Source organism: Xyrauchen texanus, chromosome 41 (genome assembly GCF_025860055.1).
Source record: "Xyrauchen texanus isolate HMW12.3.18 chromosome 41, RBS_HiC_50CHRs, whole genome shotgun sequence".
NCBI classification, from domain to species: Eukaryota; Metazoa; Chordata; class Actinopteri; order Cypriniformes; family Catostomidae; genus Xyrauchen; species Xyrauchen texanus.
This window is the reverse complement of record NC_068316.1, coordinates 16,398,984-16,422,195: the sequence shown is the minus strand read 5'-3', so window position 1 is coordinate 16,422,195 and position 23,212 is coordinate 16,398,984. Positions and strand designations below refer to the sequence as shown.

Below are 23,212 nucleotides of genomic sequence, written 5' to 3'. Positions count from 1 at the left end.
AGAGAGCCTCACTTATCACTGCTATCTGTGAAAGCTTCAACTGATAATACCACAGCCTGACCTGTTCTAACCACTCCCCATTTCTATTACTTCATAACACTTCCCAAATTCTAATTCATATTGAAAACACAGATTGCAACATTCATCACCCTTTAAATTGACCTATTTGCAACATTTTGATTTGTTAAAGGGTTACTTCACCCAAAGATGAAAATTCTTTCATCATTTACTCACCCTTATGTACAGACTTTCTTTCTTTGCTGAACTCAAACAAAGATTTTTGGAAGAATGTATCAGCTCAGTAGGTCCTCACAATGCAAGTTAATGAGTATCAAAATGTAAGCTCATAAAAGGACATAAAAGCAGCATAAATGTAATCAATGAGACTCCAGTGGTTAAATCCATATCTTCAGAAGCTATATGATAAGCGGATGTGAGAAATAGACCTATATATATATATGTCCTTTTTTCTATCAATCTCCACTTTCACATTCTTTGTGCATATTGCCACCTAATGTGCAGGGAGGAGAATGTATGGTAAAAACTGATTAAATATTAATCTCTTTCTCACCCACGCTTATCATATAGCTTCTGAATATATAGAATTAACCACTTATGGATTACTTTTATGGTGCCTTTATGTGCATTTTGGAGCTTAAACATTTTGATACTCATTAACTTGCATTGTGAGGACCTACACATATTTTTGCTTCTAAAAGCTTCTAAAATCTTTGTTTGTGTTCTGCAGAAGAAAGAAAGTCATACACATCTGGGATGGCATGAGGGTGAGTAAATGATGAGTTTTTTTATTTTTGGGTGAGCTATCCCTTTAACTTCTTAAGGCCACCATCCATCCTCCATTCCTGTTGGAGGGAGTTCAAAAATAAAGCCAATAAACTGCTGGTGGCTCTTGTGATCTGTTCAATTTCAGGATATTTACATCATGGATGTTCCATATTACATCATTCTCAGCTTTGTTTTTTTGGTCATGTTTTTCTTTTTTTGAATCAGTGTGTAATTCACTAGATACACTCTGTTCTGCCTGGAAGATGCTGCAGAGATTTTCTCATCCCACAGGAATGAGACTGCAGCACTTAAACTTAAGTTCTGTCTGACAAGGCTTCACATCGCCTTATAAACCCACACAAAGACTCATACATAGTTTCATTGAATTATATTTGTCTGAAGCGATACAGCCTCACTTTCATGTTATTTTAGTAGTGTAGTCGGTTTAATTGTGTGAAACAATACAACAGTATATATTCCAGTCATCGAACCCTAATCTTGTTTAGACAGAACTTTAAATAAATATTCTATATTGCCGCTTATTTTGGTCAAGAAAGAACCACTTAGACAGGACAAGCCCATGTGCCTGACATGTAATGTGACCAACCACGGTTCATTTTGTTTTTTTCACAAAAAACAAATGGTGGTAAATGTGTATTGTATCTGTGGATCAGAATTTCTCTCTGGCCACAAATACAGGCTACATATTTTACAGACATATTACAAAGCAGAATATTGTGCTTATCCAGTTAACTTGCTTCTAATTGCTTCAAACAAAACACTGAAAAATGATGACAATAACCTGGCAAACTTTCACAAATCCAGTGAGTCTTTCATCCATTAAAGCACTTATTTAATCAGCCCAGTTCCTTGTAAATGTGACTTCCAGGCAGACACAGTCACATTTCCTTTCTCGTTGAAGTTCTTTAAAGTCAGTCAATCAGAATAGAGCTTTCCAGATCAAGAAAGCATTTTCCAGTTTTGTTGTAATAAGCATCACACAGTCAGTAAATGGTCTGCAGGCGGTCGTTGGTCTGAGGCTGACACTATTGTAACCATGGCCAAGTACCATCTGAGTGACGAACTCTTCTGCATGACAGGAGAAAAAAGGGTCAACTGAATCTTTCAATTTATGAGCATGTTCTTAAATCATTTCTTGTGTCAGATCTGCTTCAATGAACGCTGTTTATGGGATTCCCCTCCACTGAAAAAAATACTCTTATTAACCAAAATTACAGGATAAAACAGGTCACTAATTCCACCTTTGTGCAAGTAAGCCAACTATGAGGCCAGAGCTGTCATTACAGTAACATTTGTATGCATCTGAAACATTGCCAGAGCCCTGTAGATGTTTCTAGACTGAGACATGATTTGCTGAATGCCATTGTCAAAATAATTTAATCTTTTTTTTGTCCTTTTCCAAGCACGAAACAATTAATATAGAATTACATTTTCAGAGGTTTTATGGAATGATTGATTTATAGGTCTTTGCCCATGGAGTGAATCATTTTAGATTGTTTTTTAGTTTTTGCACTGGCCTGTACTTTTTCTGAGATAGTTTGTTAACATTATTTGACTGAAGTATTGTCAAGGTGTTCAGCTTTCATCAGTATTTAATTTGCACAATTTGAAGCTAAAGTGCTGTAATTGTTACAATGGGTTTAAAAGTAAAACATAATAAATGTAACTTGATAAGTTTAAAGTGGTTTGGGTTCCCAAATGTGAGCAAAAATGTTCTGTTCCATTACAAGAAAAGTGAACTCACTTACTCGTTCTTTATTATTACTACTATCCACGTTTTAGAATAGTGGTTGTCCTAAAAAAAAAAAAATATTAAATGCATTTCATATATTCCTTAGTGACATGTGTGTTAATATGTATGTTTATGAGCATTGGGACAAGTGTCTCTTTCAGCACTGCTGATGCTGTAGTACACTACAGGAGAGGTGGGAATTGGCTGAGAGGTGCCCAATTAGGGAAAAATCAGGGTGAAAAGCTGGCTAAATTGTCTTTAGTAGAGGGATGTACAGTATAACATTACCATTAGCATAGTAATTTTCAGCTTAAGATATTACAACAGCCCTGCCCTGGCCTGAACCTTTCGATTATCTGCAAATAATATTGTTTCAATGATATAACAATCAAATTTTTAGTAGGAACATAGGAACAATTACTAATATGGAAGTGTGAAGTGAAACATATATTCATCATTTATTCAAAAAAATATATATTTTCATCAGTTTGCTCAAAATGTATTAATTGCTCTGGTATATTTGGTTCAGGAGGAGATTATGAACCAATATCCAGGCTACTTTCCATTTGTGAATGAATGTATATATGCATGTTACAATTTCTCATTTTTCTCTCTGTCTGCAGCTTGAAAATGGAGACTAAGTGTAAAGGCCTAAAACAGCAGCAACAAAACCATAAAAAACTTCTGGCAGCCATGTTGTCTCAGGACTCGTTTGACTCCATGCCTGACTCAGCCCCTTCCATCACTGAGGATGAGATGGAGGATGAAGATGATGCCATGGAGCTGTTGGGTAAAAAGAGAACACACAAAAACAGAAAACAGTTTTTTTAAAAGAACATAATCTTGAGCACTTATATTCTCACCCATTCCCCAGCACAATGACATGTTTGTGGCATAAATCACCTCTCATTTTGAAGCATCATTTGTGTTAGAATTGTGATTTGAATCTATTATGACTGCTAAAGCACATTTAAGCACAATCTAAAGAGCATCTTCTCATATCTGCAGTGTTACAAGATTTCATGCTTTTATGACGAGATGGCTTGTATACGATAATCAGCTGTAAATTTAATTTATGCGAAAAATGCAATATCGCTCAAAACATTTGTGAATAAAGTAGCGTTTACCTCCTCTGTGTTTTTTCTTCTTAGGAAAAACCATGTTTGCTAGCGTTCAGGGGCATATGCCTTATATCTGGGAGCAAAAGCATGTCAGACAGATCTGGGAGAAAATAGTAGCCAATCATTTAGATAAAAGGCTTTGGCTCCAGCTTTTCAGAATAACCAAAGCAACATTTGACATGCAGTCCTAATATACACTCACTAAACACTTTATTAGGAACACTATGGTCCTAACAAAGTGCCCAACATGGTCTTCAACTGTAGAAGCCCATCTGCCTCAAGGTTCGATGTGTTGTGCATCCTGACATTCTATTCTTCTCACTACAATTGTACAGAGTGGTTATCTGAGTTACTTTAGACATTCTGTCAGCTCGAACCAGTCTGTCCATTCTCCGTTTGCCTCTCTCATCATCAAGGCGTTTCCATCCGCAGAACTGCTGCTCACTGGATGTTTTTTCTTTTTGGCACCATTCTGGGTAAACTCTAGAGACTGTTGTACGTGAAAACCCCAGAAGATCAGCAGTTACAGAAATATTCAAACCAGCCCATCTGGCACCAACAATCATGCCACGGTCGCTCACTGAGATCACATTTTTCCGCTTTCTGATGGTTTATGTGAACATTAACTGAAACTCCTGACCTGTATCTGCATGATTTTATGCATTGGACTGCTGCTACATGATTTGCTGATAAGATTATCGCATGAATATGTAGGTGTACAGTTCCTAATAAAGTTCTAAGTGAGTGTAAATACTACAAACTTTGTGCTTTAAAGGAATGTTTAAATCAACTTATGTCAAAAGTAATTTTTGTGGTAATCAACATTGTGCCACAAATGTTGTCGATTGAGCTTAACTTGTATTGAACCTGGAAGATTCCTTTAAAAATACAGTAGAATTATCATGCACTATTGACAGATTTGAAGCAATAGGAGCTCCAAGCAAGAGCAAATATTGTTCCATGAATCACTATGATTTAGCCTCACTGATCCAATGATTGCATAAGCGTGACATCCTAAGTCTCCATTTCTGTGTTGATGCCAGACCACCCCACAGGTATCAAAGCTTTGTAGCAGTTTAACTCTGTGGTATGAACAGGTTGGTGCCTGCATGGGTGTAAGATGCAATAAAGAGCAAAACTTTAATTTCAGGTTGTTTCTGACACTTTTAAACAAACTAACAGGGGCAGCTGTGGCACAGTTGGTAGAGCGGGTCAGCTGCCAATCGCAGTGTTGGTGGTTCGATTCCCGGCCCACACAACTCCACATGCCGAAGTGTCCTTGGGCAAGACACTGAACCCCAAGTTGCTCCCAATGGCAGGCTAGCGCCTTGCATGGCAGCTCTGCCACCATTGGTGTATGAGTGTGTGTGTGAATGGGTGAATGAGAAACAGTGTAAAGCGCTTTGGTAACCTCTAAGGTTGAAAAAAAAATGCTATATAAGTGCAGACCATTTACCAAACTTAATGTTCAAGCATCAGAGTTTATTTCCAAAAGCACTTTTTCAATAAGTGCAGGTTGTGTTCTTTGTGTACCTGTGTCTAAGGGCAAATAGTTTCACTTCTTTAATGACACCAAGTACATAGAGCTGTCTGAGGATCTCTAAGGATCCGCTTTTGTTTGTTCTTTTTGTGAGATGCAGTGTGCCCTCGGTTGGTTGTCTGTTAGCAGTGGCCTGGTAAGCTGTACTGCTGCTCTGAGGGTTTCTCCTGCAGAGGATGCTGAGAGATAATGAGATTTTTGGAGCTGTGGGCAACAGTAGAGAGGGCGTGCAGAGCTGGGATATTGTAAGGGGAATACTGTAGTGATAAGTCAACCACCAATTCTCTTTTCTCTGTCAATCATGGAATCTTTTCTTTGCCTTATGGAGATTGATTATTAAATAGTCATTACATTTTGTTTGCCCTTCACCTTCTTTGACCGAGAGAGCATGTTTTAGAACTGAACAAAACTCTCAAACTCTCCACCTTTATAAAGGTTCTATCCTGTATGCCAGCTAATAAGTCTCTGTACCCATCAGCAGAAACTGACTCCAAGCGAGGCCAAGAAGAACAGTCTCTATGCCTCATTTCTCTTGTGGTCTAGTATGTGGTTCTCAGATGAACTCTCAGTGCAGGCTGAATGAGTTCCTGGAGTCTGGTGGTGGCATGGGTTCATCACTCGTATCGAACACCCTGTCAAAACAAGTCAGACTAACAACAGACAGACCATTAGGATTGATGGGAGTGTGTCATAGAAATGTAAGAGAGACACTGTATCTGTGGGTCTCATTTCATAGCCCTGTGGTCCATCCAGACCTAAAGAACTCAATCCCATTAGAGGACCATAACAGAAAGCTGTAAAGGTCACAACAATGGTTTTGTGGCTAATTAATCTCTTTTGACAGTGTTTTTTTTTTTAGCCTTGTTACCCAAGAATGCAAATTTGTTTATCCTTATTAAAGAGTCGGAGCATAGGGATTTTTGTAACATTAATCGTAGGCATCCTATTTGAATATCTAAGTAGATAGGATATATATTTAAAGTTGTATGAATTATCACAATGAATTTCACTGACATTATTCACAATAGCACCATCTTTGATTTTTTGGAAAGATGTTTTTTTCAATGTTTCTTCAGTGAAATTATCCAAAAGATGGGACTACTGTGAAAAAGGTCCAAATTGCCTGGGCAATTGTTGTTATCTGAAATTCTCACATGTTGATACTGACCTCTGGTGGCGGAAATATGAGCAGCATTTCCAATGTTTGGGTACTTTCTGGTGGTCATTTCTGTGTATAAAAGTTGTTTTAAAAGTGAGTTCATTGTATGGAATGAACTCTGAGTTGTTAAAAGTACTAACGGATACGTTTTTAAAAACTTCACAGCTCCATTCATCACTGACTTTCATTATATTGGCATAAATGGTCAGAATATACTTTTAAAATTCACCTCTTCTGTTACACTTCTAAAGAATGTCAGATGGGTTTGGAACTATATAAATAAGTAATCACAGATATTATATTTTTGAATGAATGATTCCTTTGGCGGTTTGCAGAACAAGCTCACAAGTGGTAAATGCTAATCCAAGCGCTCACCTACAAAAGGGCCTTTTGTGTTCATCAGCTTTTCAAATATTATGTAAACATGTGCTAGATGCTTTTTCATCTCGTAAAGGAGATGTTTTATAGATGCTGTGTCGGGTTAAGGCCCTGATATACTTCCGGAGAAGTTCTTCTTCATTCTTCATTGAGGTGTAAAAAGTAGTGTGATGTGAGGATGCTACATGTAAAACCTTAACTAATGTGACATTACAATATGTTATCAATGACTTAGTGCTTAATTCTATAAGTAGAATTCACATAAGGTCAGTAAAAGAATCAGTTTTAACCACTAGATTATGATTTAAAGTAATATGTGTGTGTGTGTGTGTGTGTGTGTGTGTGTGTGTGTGTATATATATCTATATATATATATATATATATATATATATATATATATATATATATATATATATAGATGGCACATAAGTAAATGGCCACTTTTTTGTAGACTAATTAAAAAATTCAAATAAAGCATGACATGGAATTGGAACAATCGTACATCATAGAGATGTAGGTAAATTTGCACCAGTTCGCTAGTAACTCTGCATGCCATTGTTTTCATGTTAAAGGATCTTAACTGACTGAATAAGATAAACAAATTAGCTGTCTGCCTCAGGGTAGGTGGAGTTCCATGTCACACCTTCTGATGACGTGGACCAAATAGCAGTCTGTTAGAGTTCTCCTAAAAGTTCGCTCAGGCGTGCTGTTACGAAACACCAAAACCAACTAAAAATCACCATTTTGGCCAGATTTTATTCTAAATTATGTCACACCCATTCGTTCTTTGATAACGTATAAATTAAATTGGGGTCTTTAAGGACTGCTAACACCGAACACGTCCCTGAGCTAAAAAAAAAAAGCTAGATGCAGCGCCACAATAAGAGCAGAACACAGGTGTCTCGAGGCACATTTTAACAGTTTATTTTTTATCTTGACGTGGTGTGACACTGTGCCCCTAAAACATACATAAAAAGTAACTTTTATAATGGGTCTTGAGGCACCTGTGTTGTGTTCTGTAAATTGCACTGGGACTAGCTTGTTTTTAGCAAAAGAATGTGTTCGGTCTGAAGAATGGCCCAAATGGAGAGCAGAGTAGAGCTGCAAGAAGAGCGGGAGAGATCAAAGATATAGGGAGCCCCTAACCTAGATCTTTTCCTAACCCTAACAGTGTGCGGAAGTGACGGCCCCTTTTGGAGTTATCTGATCAGAGGCTTTTGAGGTTCTCCTCCAGGTCTAAATTGAAATTGAGTGGTGACCGTGCCTTTGCAGTAGTGGCTCCTAAGCTTTGGAACTACCTACCTGTTTTCATTAGAACTGCCTCAACAGTACATGGTTTTAAATCAAAGTTAAAAACTCATTTATTTTCACTAGCTTTTAATCAATCTTTTGATGTGTATTGCACTTTATTTCTGAACAGTATTTTATATACATTGTGTACTTATTGTGTACTGATGAATTATAATTTTTTTTTATTTCAATTAACTTTTATATTGCAATGATTATACAGCATTTTGTCAGTTTATTCATATAACGACAGTTGACCATTGACATAACATGACATAACGCCACCTTTTGGAGTAACCCTGCCCCCTTCTGTAGTAACCCTGCCCTCTTTTGGTGATTCCGCCCCCATGTGGAGATCTCTGGCCTGCAGCTGTACCTACTTGCAAAAGTCCTCTATTCAGCAAATAAGTTCGGGCCAATAAGTAATCTTACTGATGAGAAAAGACATGAACAATATAAGATAAGTTGACATATTTAAAAATGTGCACAGTTACATTAATTGTAGCAACAATGTTTTAGGCCTAATTATTAAACTTTTGTTTCAAAATTGTATCTCCTACATGAAATAAATAGCATTGAAATATGTTCCACATTAGATTGTGAGATATGTGTAAGGGTGCTTTCACACTTGGTTCGATTGCTTAGACTGAACCATAGTTTGTTTCCTATCATATCCTTTTCTCTCCCCCTGGTGAAAGGACACTTAGTCCAACATTACGCCTATCTCGATCAGGAGAAAATGTGATGCAATTGCACATAAAACCTCTACCCACATGCTTAATACTCTTCAGAGAAGTTAGCTCATTTCAACAGAAAATAGTGAAATTATGGTAATGAAGGCAGTGTGTGTCTGATGTCTTCAGTCCACTGGTTTTTCTCCATTTATCATGTATTCAGTGGAGGTGTGCTGCTACAGATGGCTTGCTCAGTTTGTTTACAGAACATATTGACTGGGCACTTGAGGGAATCAGGCAATGCGTTGCTCAAATTGTCTTGCTCCTCTGGTAAAAAATTACTGCAGTTTTACTGAACTGCCTTTCACTTTTATTAGAGCACAGCTCCAGGGAAAACTGAGTTAAACTTGCCAATTTTCTGCTCTTTTCTATCTTTCCAAATTTACTCCATTGTTCTCTCTTTTTGTCTGCATTTTAACAACATTTATTTATTTATTTACATATTTTTTCATTCTTGTGGTGAATTCCGAAACTCTTTTGCTTTCAACTAGTAGATTTACACAGAAAATACTTTAGCTGCACTGTCCACTCTCTACCACTAGAGGGAACCATAGTTAGTAGTAGTTTTGTTAAGGCTCCCTTAATTTGCACTGATTGAACGCTTGAAGTAAAATGAATCCAATAGCATTTGCTGACATAGAAGATCAATAGAGCTTACCAGTTTATTTATTAAGGGATACAAAAATATTACATTAGCTCTATAGAAAAGTAAATATCACAATAGTGGTAGAACTGTTGCAATCTTAATGTCTCAATTAATTTGGAGATTATAGACATTTTAATATATGAGTTCTTTAGAAAAATAAACAAATTTATTGAAAATGACAACTTTCATATGTTATGAAAACATATTTTGGGGCCACTCATTATAGAGTCAACCACATTTGATAACTCTTCAAATAAACAAAAAAGTTTTTGAAGAAAATCCAACACTTTTATTGTCTTATGGTTGGTTAATAACCAACCATAAGACATAGCAGGAATAACACAGCAAGAAACCCATTTCCCAAGACATGAGCACTTTCCCAAACCAGAACAACATTAAAAATTCAGCATTATGACTTTGATCACCTCTTGAACAAGATGAAGACACCGGTGAAGCCATATGTCACATTTACAGTCAATTATTTTTGAAAAAAGAGCTCACTTGAGGCTAATTGCTCAATAGTAGTCAATAGTAATGGCAGATACATGATATATGTGAGTGAGTGTGAGTAATAGAAATGGTGTTGTCTTGTTCTGAGGATGTTTCATCAGTCTGAACTGTGGCCACTCGGTAAGATGTTATTTTTCCTATGTTTAAGGATTTTTTTAGGTGACTTTCTCACACATGAGAAATAGATTCAAGAAGACCTGTGCATATGGAATGGTGAGGACAGAGTTGATAAATGGTGCCCTTGTCTAACACAGATCTTGTGTTGTCTGGAGGGAGGTTCATCTTGCAACTCTGGAGGGGTGTGGTGGGGGATGCTGCTCTCTCAAGATGAATGCCACCCATATGGCAACTCTGAGACACCCAGTGTGTCATTCTCTAGTGCCATGACATTAGAGTTGTGAATCCTTCCAGTGTGGTTTGTTAGTTTGGCTGACAATTATAAACTTGAGAAATTTTGAATTTTTTAGGATCTCCATGTGTTAAAGGAGATTTTTTAAGGCCCAGTGTATTTTTTTCTGTAACTATTTTTCAACTGAGAATTCTTGTTAAGAATAATGTTCTAAAAGCCAGTTTTAAGTAAAAGTTTAAAGTGTTCTGAAGGTAAGGCTGGAAAACTAAAAGTGGTTCTTATTTGGAATTTGGGAACCCCATCATTTTTATGACTTTTGGTTCTGTTAATAGTTCTTGAATGTGGATTTTTCTGCCGAAGCAGATGGAACACTGTAAAAAAAAAAACTCGCTATTCGGCAGTAGTGCTGCTTCTCTACTAAATCTATAGTGTAAAACACACAGCACTATGAGCGTAGTCTGATTCCCAAACAAATTACTCTTATGGGCCATTTCATTGGAATCCTCTGCGCAACAAGTGTTGTGCAGTTCCCAAACAAATGACTCTTATGAGCCGGTTCTTTTGAATCTTCAGTGCGACAAGTGTTGTGCAGTTCCCAAACAAATGACTCTTATGAGCCGGTTCTTTTGAATATAGAGCATGAAACACACAGCGCGAAACACACAGTTTGACCAGTGTAGTCCAATTTCCGAATTAATGACTCTATGAGCCAGCTCTTTATATCTACAGTGTGAAACACAAAGAGCACCCAGTGTTTTGCAGTGAATGGCTCTTGAGCCAGTTCTTTTTATTGAAACTGACTTCAGGACTGTTACCGTGTTATGTAATGTTGTACTTTAGGCTCCTGCCACTTAAATCAAGCAGCGAAGTTACCGCACTGCAAAAAAATATTTTCAAGACAAGTATTTTTGTCTTGTTTTCCAGTAAAAATATCTTAGCATTCTTAAAATGTGATTTATTTACTTGATGAGCAAATTGGCATACGTCTTGTTTTGAGCGAAATCTAAACAAATTTAGTCGGAATTTTGCTTCAAACAAGAAAAAACTGTAAGTTTTAACTGTAAGAAAAATAAACTTAATTTAAAGAGAAAACAAGTTTATTTTGCTTACCCCATTGGCAAACAGTTTTTCCTTGTTTGAAGCTGAATTTTGTCAGATTTATTTTTAAACAAGACATAATATCTTATCCCATTTTGCTAGACAAGTAAATAAATCATGTTTTATGAATGTTTAGATAATTTTACAGGAAAACAAGACAAAAATTGAAAAAACAAATTTGCAGTGTGACTTGTTGTTCATAAAACAATTCATAGTTAAAGATAGGCTTACACATTATGAGTTTTGTTAAAAAACATTTTCAATAAATGGAATTACTTAAATATGTTAGCACTTTTTTGGTTTGTTTGTTTAGAATTTTTTATTTACTGTAAAGTTTTAGATTCTGTGTCTGTGAATCTTTGATTTGTTATATCTGATCTGTTAAAATCTTAAATTATTTCATCATTTGGAAACACAACTGAGGGTAGTGAAATACAATAAAAATTGAATCTCTTCTGGAAAAGTAAGAATTGCTAATGGAACTGTTAAGGAATCGTTAAGAGTAATCAGAAGTGAAAGCTTTAAAGTGAGTCACTATCAACTGCCATTGAAATGAAAAGACGGACCAGGATATTCACTGAAAATTCTCCTTTCGTGTTCCACACAGAAAGCCATACCAGGGTTTGGATGGAATAACGATACGATAGTGAGTAAATTATACATTTAAATTTTTGGGTGAATTATTCCTTTAAAGATTAAGTAATTTCTGCACCACTAGTAGCACTATACAGAATTGCAAAAATACACACACCTTTGAGAGGACTTGTTTATAAACTGTGGAGATCCAGCTCAGGAATCTTGTTTAGTGCAGCTCAAAGGGATCCTACTGTATATCATGGCAAGTGATGTCATTTTGTGGCAAGGCCCCATCAAGTTGCGGGCTATCATTTTAATATTTTCACTTTAGTCTCCCAGTTGATGCTAACTCTTGTATTTTATAGATGTGGTCTGATCACAAGGGATTAAGCGATCAGGGCGCTACTTTTGTTTTTGATGTCATGCCACCACGCTCTGCTCTTCCCTGATGCCAAGTACTCTCTCCAGGATCCAAAGACACAACAGTTGCCCTGGCAACAGAGTAAACAAATAACAGAGATGCATCATCGTACCCAGTATGCACACTGTTTTTCAGGGATGCCATTAATGATGGAGTTTGCACAGGGATTTGGTGTAATGTACAGTGTTCTTAAATTATTCACATAAAGGAGGCTTGGCAGGAGGACTGTGGTAGCTGTGCGGTGTCTATAATACATTGATAAGACAAAAAAGGGCCTCATGAAAAATTATTGCTCGTTTTGCTGCACACATGCAGATGGATTACCTAGTTGAGAAAATTTGCAGTTGTGCCAAGACGCTGCAAGCCAATTGATTCTAAAGGCCACAGTAAGCCATTTATTAAAACTGAAAGACAGTTTAGAAAACCCAGTGATGGTATGATGTAACCCACAGAGCCTCAGCTGGTTTAAAGTAAAGAAAAATCCTGAAAATATTATTTTTAGGGATATCTACTGTATATCTTCAGCAGATTTCTTAGGAGTCAAACAGAGCAATGTCATATTTAAGCTCAGAATTGATGTCATGGTCATGAATGGTCTGTTTTTTTAATCCTGCAAAGATGTTTCTTTGCAGACAATGCCCTTGTCAGCCATATAAAAAGTGTGTGTGTGTTTGAGCTCCTAAGTCCTCAGTTGTGATATCTGAAACATCACCCTTTCTATCAGCTGTCAAGCATTTTTGCAGCCAAGCTTAGCATGTGTTCTAGAAATGATGTAGATGCAGTTGATATATAAATGTAGGGGCTGTTAATTGAGTTATATGAGGTCTTTACCTTGTAATCAGTTTGTTATCATCAGGAAATGCTAAATCTGATTACCACGATGCTTAAAGGAACTTTATCTGTTTGCAATCACTTTTCAGTCTTTCCCCTTCAATGTAACAACAAAGAACTGTCCTTATCCTTGAAAGAATCAGTTGTATTAAGTTGACCAGCAAGTGGCAGTATTGTACATATATGCTTGGGATCATCTAAATCTCACATTCATAATATTGTAGAAATGTGCACCAGAATGTTCTACTTTCTTTTTTCTTGTTACTTAAGGTCTGTGGTCTTTAATAGGTTAAGTATGTGTTTCTTTACCTTTTAATTGAATCTGCTCAAAGACTGGTCAAAACCCTCTATATTTTGATAATAACCTTTTGACTAACCATAGTTTTTGCAGTTATACATTAAGGAAAATTTGGTAATAAGTTTACTTTGTTTCTTTTTATGTTTGAAAATACTTATTATTATTGTGTTTTATTTCAATGAGTGATTCATTTATAATCACATTTATGTTTGTAGAATCAACAACTAAATGGTGACATATGTTACCATATGTGATTTTTGCCATATCAATAAATGATATGTTTGTTTTGGTGTTACTAATTTACACACTACCATTGCCTGAAGTGGCTGCTAAAAATTTTAGATTTCTGGCAAGGATGTACGCCAAGGCCAACAGTTATATCAGGAAGTGGCTAGGCCTGCCACGTTGTTTCTCAGATGTAGCCTTGTTTGGAAGAAATGCTTTACAGCTGCCTGTAAAATTACTCACTCTGGGCTACAAGCAGGAAAGGACCAGGCTTGTTTTGTAGCTACGGGAATCAACAGACCAGGCAGTGAGGGTAGGTCAAGTCCAAGTCCGAACAGGCAGAACTTGGAAGGCAGAGGAGGTCGGGAAGACACAGTCTGGAAGAACAGGCATTAGATGGGTGGTGGCTCCCAAAATGTGGTCAGAAGCCTCCCAAAATCAGAGGAAAGCAATGGTAGTTACAGACGTGACTAGGATAGAAGAGGAAGGGTATAAGGTTAGTGCAGTCAGCCAGCAGCAGCAAGGGCGCTGGACCATATGGGAGGGGACATCTGATAGAGTGTTAGGATGGGCTGACCTGTGTTTTGTAATAAGATCAACCTACGATACCCCATCAAGACCTAGGAATTTGTTTCTTTAGTACATATTTGTTGGGTGCAAGACAGCCCTGGCACAAGGACGGTACAGGTGGCAGCATGATCAGGTCCTGCGGAAGCTGGCAGAGATCCTAGAGGTGCATAGAGTGAAGGCAAACAAAGGCAACAATACTCCCCAGAGGCAGGGTGTTGATTTTGTTAAAAAGGGAGGTGCCGCACAAGGCACAGCACGAAGGGATGCCAGATTGATCTTAGTTCCTGGAAGTGATTGGTCAATGATGGTTGACCTTGGCCAGCAGCTAAAATTTCCTACCGAGATTGCTATTACCTCCTTGAGGCTGGATGCAGTGTTGTGGTCGACTTCAGCTTAGAAAATAGCAATGATTGAGCTTACTGTTCCATGGGAAGAGGGTCTGGAGAGAGCCTATGAGAGGAATAAGCTAAAAGATGCTGATCTGGCTGCAGAGTTCAGGGAAAATGAATGGAGGACTGCCACCTACCCTGTGGAGGTTGGGTGCTGAGGATTTAGGCTGAAGGCACTGGTGGAGGTGCGGCAGGCAAGAATGCCCAGCAGGTTATTACAGCTACCTGTGCATCGGTTTGATTCTCTGGACTGGCTGAAAGCAGGAAAGTATCTACAGGTGTAGGCAGGCTAGTTACCTTATCCACAGGTCCATACGAGGGGGACACCCTTACCAACTACGAGCACAATTAAAGGAAAACAGCCCAGTAGTCCTCCAAGAGGCAGAATGGAAGATAGACCAATTAGTACAGACAATATGGACATGAATGAAACGGCCATGGTTAATGAGCAAAGAATCCTTAGAAGATGCAGTTGCAGGTGGATGAGGGTAACAACTTACAAAGGTCTGCGGATTCATCAAGGAAGGATGAAATGTGGTGGGAAAAGCCAGCCACAATCTTGCACTGCAGCAGCAGGTCAGACAAAAAGGATACAGAGCCCGGTTGAGCACAACAGCACTACTGAATCCACTGTTGTGGAGCGACATCAAGAAGACCAGTACCGCCAGCAGGACAGGTCAAGCCTGCAAGGTGAGCCACAAGAAGAGATGACCTTCAACCCACAGACAAGACAGGGAAGACATGACAATGAGAAGAAACCAGGGAGAAGGAGGCTAATCAAGTGGCTGAGATCTAATGATAAGGATGCATGGAGCAGACTAGATGAGGACCTGTGCTCCACCTTGGAGAATGCCCTTGCTGGAAGTGTGGAGGCCAAGTTTAATATGTTCAGCGATATTGTGTATGAAGAATGCATAGGTAGATTTGGTGAAATAGTAGTAAGGAAGAGTGGTCCCAGCGTGATGGGTCAGAGAGTGAAGGAGATCCTCCAGCTTGTGAAAGAGCGGAGGCAGCTTCGTAAGGCTTGGAGGAAGGCAGAGGAGCAGGAGGGCTTGAAGGTATTGTGGGATGGCATAAGGGCTAGATTAGCGGTCTTGAGGAGGACAGAGAGAATCCAACAGCAAAGAAGAAAGGAGGAGCATGAAAGGATGAAATTCATCAAGGATACTTTTAAGTTAGCCAGAAGCCTGCTGGAAGAAAAGAGGAGTGGGAAGCTGGTGATGTCAAAAGAGGAACTAGAAGACCACATGGAACAGCAACTTGGTGACCCCTACAAAGACAACCAGCTTGGCTCCCCTGGATATGTCTTTGGCCAGTAGAGCCAGTAGTGGAATTTGACATAGATCCGCCTAAGCTGAGTGAGGTGAGGCAGGTGATAGAAAAGCCAGGGAAACTTCAGCCCCAGGCCAGAATGGGATAACATACAAGCTGTATAAGAAGTGCCCCATGGTTCTCAATATGTTGTGGAGACTGTTGAGTGTTGCCTGGAAGAAGCAGTGCATACCTGTGTAGTGGTGAAGGGCAGTGGCCATCTTCATACCCAAAGAGAGCAGGGATCGACCAACATTAGTCAGTTTAGGAGCATTGCTCTATTGAATGTGGAGGGAAAGATTTTTTTTTGTGTGGTAGCAAGGAGGATGTCTGACTACCTCCTGAAGAATGGATACATAGACACAAGCTGCCAGAAGGCAGGCGTAACAGGTTTTCCTGGGTGCGTGGAACATGCGTCAGTAATATGGGAGCAGATCTAGTCTGCCAAGAGATACAAGAAAGACATCCACGTAGTCTGGCTGGACTTGGTAAATGCCTATGGATCAGTTCCACACCAGCTTGTTAGCTATGCACTGGAGTTTTTCCATATACCAGGTTACTATGGGGACTTCAAGAAATGTTTGCAACACAGGGCATACACAACACAATAGCAACAACTGGAAAAAGGAATAGAGATGGGTGTTCAATCTCTCCCATCCTGTTCACAGCTGCGTTTGAAATCATCCTAATTGGTGCAAGACAAATGGTCTGTGGAATCCGTGCAAAATCTGGGGTGAGATTGCCAGCTCTGAGCATTTATATGGATGATGTCACATGCATCCTCCAGACTGCTGCATTTACACACCGGCTCTCGAAAAGGCTGGAAGGGCTGTTGGCATGGGCCAGAATGTGTGAGATTTCTGCAGCGGCAGTGGCAAGGATGGACGCCAAGACCAACATTTATATTAGGAAGTGGTTAGGCCTGCCATGTTGTCTCTCAGATATAGCATTGTTTGGAAGAAATGCTTTACAACTGCCTCTTAAATCACTCACTCTGGGCTACAAGCAGGAAAGGACCAGACTTGTTTTGTAGCTACGGGAATAAACAGACCAGGCAGTGAGGGCAGGTCAAGTCCAAGTCCGAACAAGCAGAACTTGGAAGGCAGAGGAGGTCGTAAACCAGGCGGTTTCAAGCCTGAAGCATCAAGAGATTTTTGGAAGAACACAGTCAGGAAGAACAGGCCTTGGCTGGGGGGTGGCTCCCAAACTGTTGTTAGCAGCCTCCTGAAAACAGAGGAAATCAATGGTAGTTATGGAAGTAACTAGGATGGAAGAGTAAGGGTATAAGGTTATGGCAGTCAGCCAGCAGCAGCAAGGGTGCTGGACCATAGGGAGGGGACATCTGATAGAGTGTTAGGATGGGCTGACCTGTGGAAGGTGCCCAGGCCTGGCTAAGTTTTTCAATAAGATCTACCTACAATTCCCTACCAAGCCCTGGGAATTTGTCTCTGTGGTATGGCAAAGACGAGATTTGCCCTCTCCATTACCATGACGATGTAAAGTCAACAAAACCTAAAATCCTAAAAGGACTATAAAAATGACGATTTAAACAACAGCTCAAATTTCACATACGTTTTGATAATATGCTTAACATTTCTGTTTTAAACCCTCCAAAAATTGGCCTCATTCACTTTCATTGTCACAATTCACTTCCATTGTAAGTACCTCCCTGTAACCTCGATATTTTCTTTTTTAAAGAACAGGAGGGACGAGATGAAATGCATTATTGGGGTAATCAACATTATGCCACAAATGCTGTCGATTGAGCTTAAAGTGTATTGAACCAGGAACATTCCTTTAAGTCACCTAGACAAGTCATTAAAGAGTAAAGCTGTGTCCCATTTCATGTGCTGTCAGACTGTGTATTGTATTTAATAAAGAACATACTCCTTGGCTATGAAAGTAGTATGAATAAACTCCAGGACAGACTTCATACAGGGACTTGTACATTATCCCGTGACCCATATATATGACGTAGTAACAAAAAGCACGAAAAAATTTACTCTGGTTTTGTACAACAAGTACAATTTAAGCACAGGGAACATCTTTCATTTTAGGCTATATATATCGCACGTACAGTTGAAAAGACCTAATCGACTCACAGTTCTCTACTTTTTTTGATTCAGCTTTTTAAATCTCCAGTGTCTCATCTCCTGTGGTATTTTCTGATAGAGCAGTGTCCAGTGGATGCACTTTTCATAATTTTGCCAGATGTAATGTAGTAGCCTAGTACAGAAGGTCATCTGGGTATTTCATGCCTACTATTTTATATGGGACATACTGCTCAATTGACATTCTGATTTTGGCATACTATATATACTGTAGTAGGGAAGTATTTTCAGACACATGGAGATGGTCTGTTACAATATACAGTTACAAACATTTACAATAATTTCCATTAAATATACCTTAAGTCATCTGTTAAGTCATAAAAGAGTAAAGAGCACCTATTGTTTGAACTGTAAACATTGCAGAGTCATCTAGTCCTCAGCTACCTCATCGACCTCAGTGTAATGTTTAACTCCAATTAATCTTGTCTTTCATTAAATCTAGATACAATCTTTGAAAGATCATCATCATCGCCAGACACATCAGTGAATTTGTGCTGCACGGGAGGCAAATATATTTTTAAAGAATGAATGGGGGAAGTGGAGCTGTAGTTATGAATGTCGTTAAAATATTGTTTTCATTTCAAAGCAAAACAAAACTGCTTTAAAGTGGTGTATGTGAGGACTAAACCACAATGCTTGAACATAGCATTTTAGTCTTAATGAAACACAAATGTGGAAAGTGTGCAAAGTCTGAGGCGGTTGAGTTTAAAGGTCTAGTTCATCTCTCCACCAATAATACAGTGAAATCTGTCAATTACCCAGCTCAGATAATTACGAGCTAGAGATGGAACATAAACCCATAGAGAACTTTGAAGTAAATCGGGCAACGTCATGTCTGCCCACATAGTCTGCGTATATGATTATTTATTGTGGTATGGCATACATTTTTTATATGTGATTATGGAATTACATCTTTAACATCTAAAATGAGAGAAAAAAAGTAAAATGTTACAGCTTCATGTAACAGTGAGAGAGCATTGAAAGTTTAAAAAGGTGTAGGTTTTTTTATTTTGAAATATTTTCCCCTATTCCAGCTTAATATTCACAGACACCTATAAGACATTTGTAGGTTGATCTCACCAAAAAGTGAAACACTGACAGACACAAAAACTTTGGCTCAGCGGGACCTGGTCTGCTGACCAAATGCAGACAAGTGTTTGTAATTTCTGTCACAAGTGGCACCACACGAAACTGCAAAATTAATAAATTCTTACATTTCGGCTTTAATTATACTCTTTGTTATGGTCCAGAATTAAAAAATAATGACTTGGATGCTCCATGTTCACCACAGTGGTTTCGGAGATTTACCTTACCAGAGACTGTCTTTGTGCAGTTTGCTACTTTAAACAACATTGAAACTTTGTCTAGAATAGTGCACACCTTCACTGGCCTGGTTCTTCAGTTAGTTTGACCAATTATAGTCATAAATTCCTTGTCATCACTCTTTGTTTGGATAATACTCTCCATTTCACTCCAGTAACTCAGCATCCCCAGCAGTTGATTTATTTCACACCGAAAGCATGGAGTGGCACTACAGTAACACATGATTGCCACAAACACACACTCACGCATACACACAAATGGAGACGCTGTGCTCAGGAGCTTGTTTTGTCTAAATGTGTGCAGCCTATGGTATTTTTCCTTTCTAGTTTTATCAAAATGATTTCTACAATATAAAGGCAGCGGTTGTGTGGTGCATCTGTGTGAAATGAGTGTATACACTTTGCATTAAGAGATTAGAATATACAATTACTTGTGTAGTGTGATATAACATACAGTGTGATTCTCTAATCACTATACAGTCTGAAAACCATTGTCAATGAAAAACAATGCTTACCACATAATTTTGTATAGTTAGGATAGCAAAATAAAAAGGATTTTCAACTTTTAAATGGGAGATAATGCTACCCATGTCTTTTGTTTTGATATTTAAGGCTATTCATCCAATCCAACTATGACATTTTGTTTAAAATAATTTGGTAATTTGAATAATACCAATGTATTTTTAGCAAGTCAGTCCATTGGCGGCCATCTTTGGAATGCTCTCAGGCAGCTATTTTTCTATGTAAACAAGCGGCATACAAGTGCAGCTCCTATCTGTAGGGAATGAGGAAAAACCCAAATCTCCAAAACGGTTTGTCAAGATTATGATTAAAGAACATATTTCAAATCAGCAGTAAAATCAATCATAAATTGTGCTTCTTTAAAAAACGTAAATTTCCCAGCTTGTATAGCTAATGCACATGCCTTTTTTTCTGATTGACAGGCGATGTTTGTATCTAAAAGTTGTTTGGCTCTTTTACCTGTAAGGCGGGATGTCCTTTCAACATCTGTTGACCATCGGGCATTCCAATTCCTCCCATTCATTTTAACAGAAGTGACCTGTCTCTGCTAAATAAGTTCTGCTAATACCTAATCAATATTTAGTACAGCATTTGTTCCATGTGTTAGGATGGTAAATCAATGTATTCTTTTACATTGGTTTTAAAGACATTTTTGTTTACTTTTTGAACAATAAACAATTATAGTACTGTGTTGGGTCCAACGTAAAATCCAGATCATAGTGCAAAACCAGTTGAGAGCTGCTGTTTATTTCACTTTAGGGACACTTTGTGACAGGTAGCCAGGATAATAACAGCATGACTAAATTGAGCCCACTGTTAACAAGATTGTTTTCAAAGCTTTACCACCTCCTTTATCTTACTTGTTGACACTCTAAAAATCATCAGATAAGTCTCCAGCAAATCACTGTTAAAGTTTTGTCTTAATGTCATGTCTTATTTTACAGCTTGCTGGATCTGCTGTACAGGCAGATTCATAGGGGTACTGTGTAAAGAGCCTGCAGACACCTTTGTTTCCCTCCATGTCTGTTCTTTTCATATGAGCTAGATGAAAAGCCCACTCTGCAGTCTCTTGCTTTACTATGGCAGGAGTTCAGATTCCTGTCAGGCCGTTGAAGGACTATTCCAAGTCTTAAAATCCACTTCTGCCCCAAACTTTTTGTGAATTTTGGAAAATATTAACAGAAAAGCCTCTTATGGAAGCCCAGTTAATTAGGATGCGTTTTTATGGGCACAGTGCCACAGTCAGTTTTGTGTAATCTGGCTCTATTATGGAAAGTACGCAGGAAACTTACATTGATAATATCAGCCAATTATTTTTCATAGTCTTTTCTGTCAAAGTGTGTAGCATAATCCATAGATTGTGTTTCAAGGGTGAAAAGAGTGACTGGAAGACAGATAAAACCTATAAGATTCAGTTCAATGGGAAGACGCCATTGCCTAACTTTATGGCATGGGTTTATATTAACTTAACAAAAGCAAATGGACTCTACTTTGTGTTTACACCCTGCTGACCGGTTTAACTCCTTTGGCAGTTACCCCCTCTGTACTGAATGCCAGTTGAAACTCCATGAACACAAGTGGAGTGATACAAACAGTCCCAGTGCTGATATGACTCCTTTACTAGCACTTTTGGAACATCTATTTTCCAATCAGAATCAAGGATCAGAACTAACTGTTTTATAAATATTAGTGCTGTCAGAATTAACACGTTAACTCATGCAATTAATTGAAGACGTTTAACATGTACATTTTTCTTAATAATGATTAACGCATATACTCTTAATCGAACATAAAACAGCATAAACACTAGTTTGAAGGGTGGAACCTTTGCAATGTGTCTGCCTGGAGTCATTACACTGACGCACATTTCACAACACACACTCCAGAGCCAGAGATTCTTTTATTCATTTTAGAGCTGTGTAAACATATGCGATTAATTAAATTTGAATGTGTTCATTTTTCTTAATTGCCATTAATGCATTTACCGTTAATGCAGCATAAACATTTGTGTGAATGGCAGAAACTTTGTAATGTGTCCGCCTGGACTCATTACACTAATGTACACTTCACAAACAGACACAGCACCAGAGTCCTTCTAACAAGATGATCCTACAAGCTTAGCATAAAATAGCATAACGCAGCAGTCGCATTGACATTCTATGGGCGGTACTGTCGTAATACTCTCCTATTATAGAGCCACAGAGGTTGTTATCTAAGTAAATAAATGAATCTCTGACAGTGCTTCCCTGTCAGTGATAAAATTATGGAGAAAGGAGCTCTTAGTGCTATTTGATGTACAAAACAAGCCCAGATGGGACTTGTAAGGCACATTTTAATTACTACAGAAGCAAGTCAAGTCTTAACCATCACCAGAATGTAGAATCAGACGTCTTTGTCTGGAAGCACTTTTCATGTGGAGTTCAAAGCTTGACACTGGGTTAGGCACTCTGACGTGAATCATAAACGCAGCTTCACGATTGCTGTAACAAAGCGGGTAGTCACAGTTACTGGCAAATTAATATTGTGGAGGATAAGTGTTTAAGAGATTTAATGCTCATTGCAATGAATATGCAACCTATGGGGAAACTAGTTATTTAAAGTAGTCAACCTACCACTTATACTTTGTGAAACATTTAATGTTACTCGAATTGGTGATATTTTAGTGCATTTCTTGTGGAAAGCTTTGTTTGGGAAATGTTAATAAAGCATTATTGTGGCAGCGGAGGCATGGTCAAGCGTCCACTTGTAGAGAGAGGAAGCATTAAGGGTGCATACACTTGAGCCAGATTATGATTAACACCTGTTACTAGTTGCAGTGAGCACGGGGAGATCAGTATAAAAGGACCACGCCACCAACAAGAAGGGGAGAGAGAGCCAGAGATCTAGAGTCCCGCTGAGTAGTTGATGTGTTAATGTGAAGCTACTGAGTTATTGTAAAGCTGTAAGCTCAGAAGAGTTGACAATTAAAAAGCCTTACCTGAGACTGAAGGAACCCGGTTCTCTGTGTCCTCCTTCCCTCCCTGTGTGAAGTTTTGTTACAATTATATTGTTACATAAGTTGTTTTCTTTCCTAAGATGGAAATAAATGCATTTTCACGAGACAATAAGTATATATAGTGTCAAATTTCAGCACTAAATGCAGTTATATATAATATAGATAACAACCTCTTCTGTCATAGGAGAGAGCGTAATGGTCAACTAGCCTGTTACGACAATATCTGACATAGAATAGACAAACATAGGATGCCTATGGGACCGTTGCATTATGCTGTTTT

The 23,212-nt window shown here is 38.3% G+C and overlaps 1 protein-coding gene across 1 annotated transcript in view; it reads left to right on the top strand.

Moving 5' to 3' along the window:
• Positions 1-23,212, top strand: part of LOC127634064 (uncharacterized protein C8orf34 homolog) — a 129,229-nt gene that overhangs the window by 38,457 nt on the left and 67,560 nt on the right. Inside the window, exon 7 of the mRNA XM_052113474.1 lies at positions 3,163-3,329. Within this exon, the coding sequence (XP_051969434.1) occupies positions 3,163-3,329 (167 nt within the window). The remainder of the gene's footprint in view (positions 1-3,162; positions 3,330-23,212) is intronic.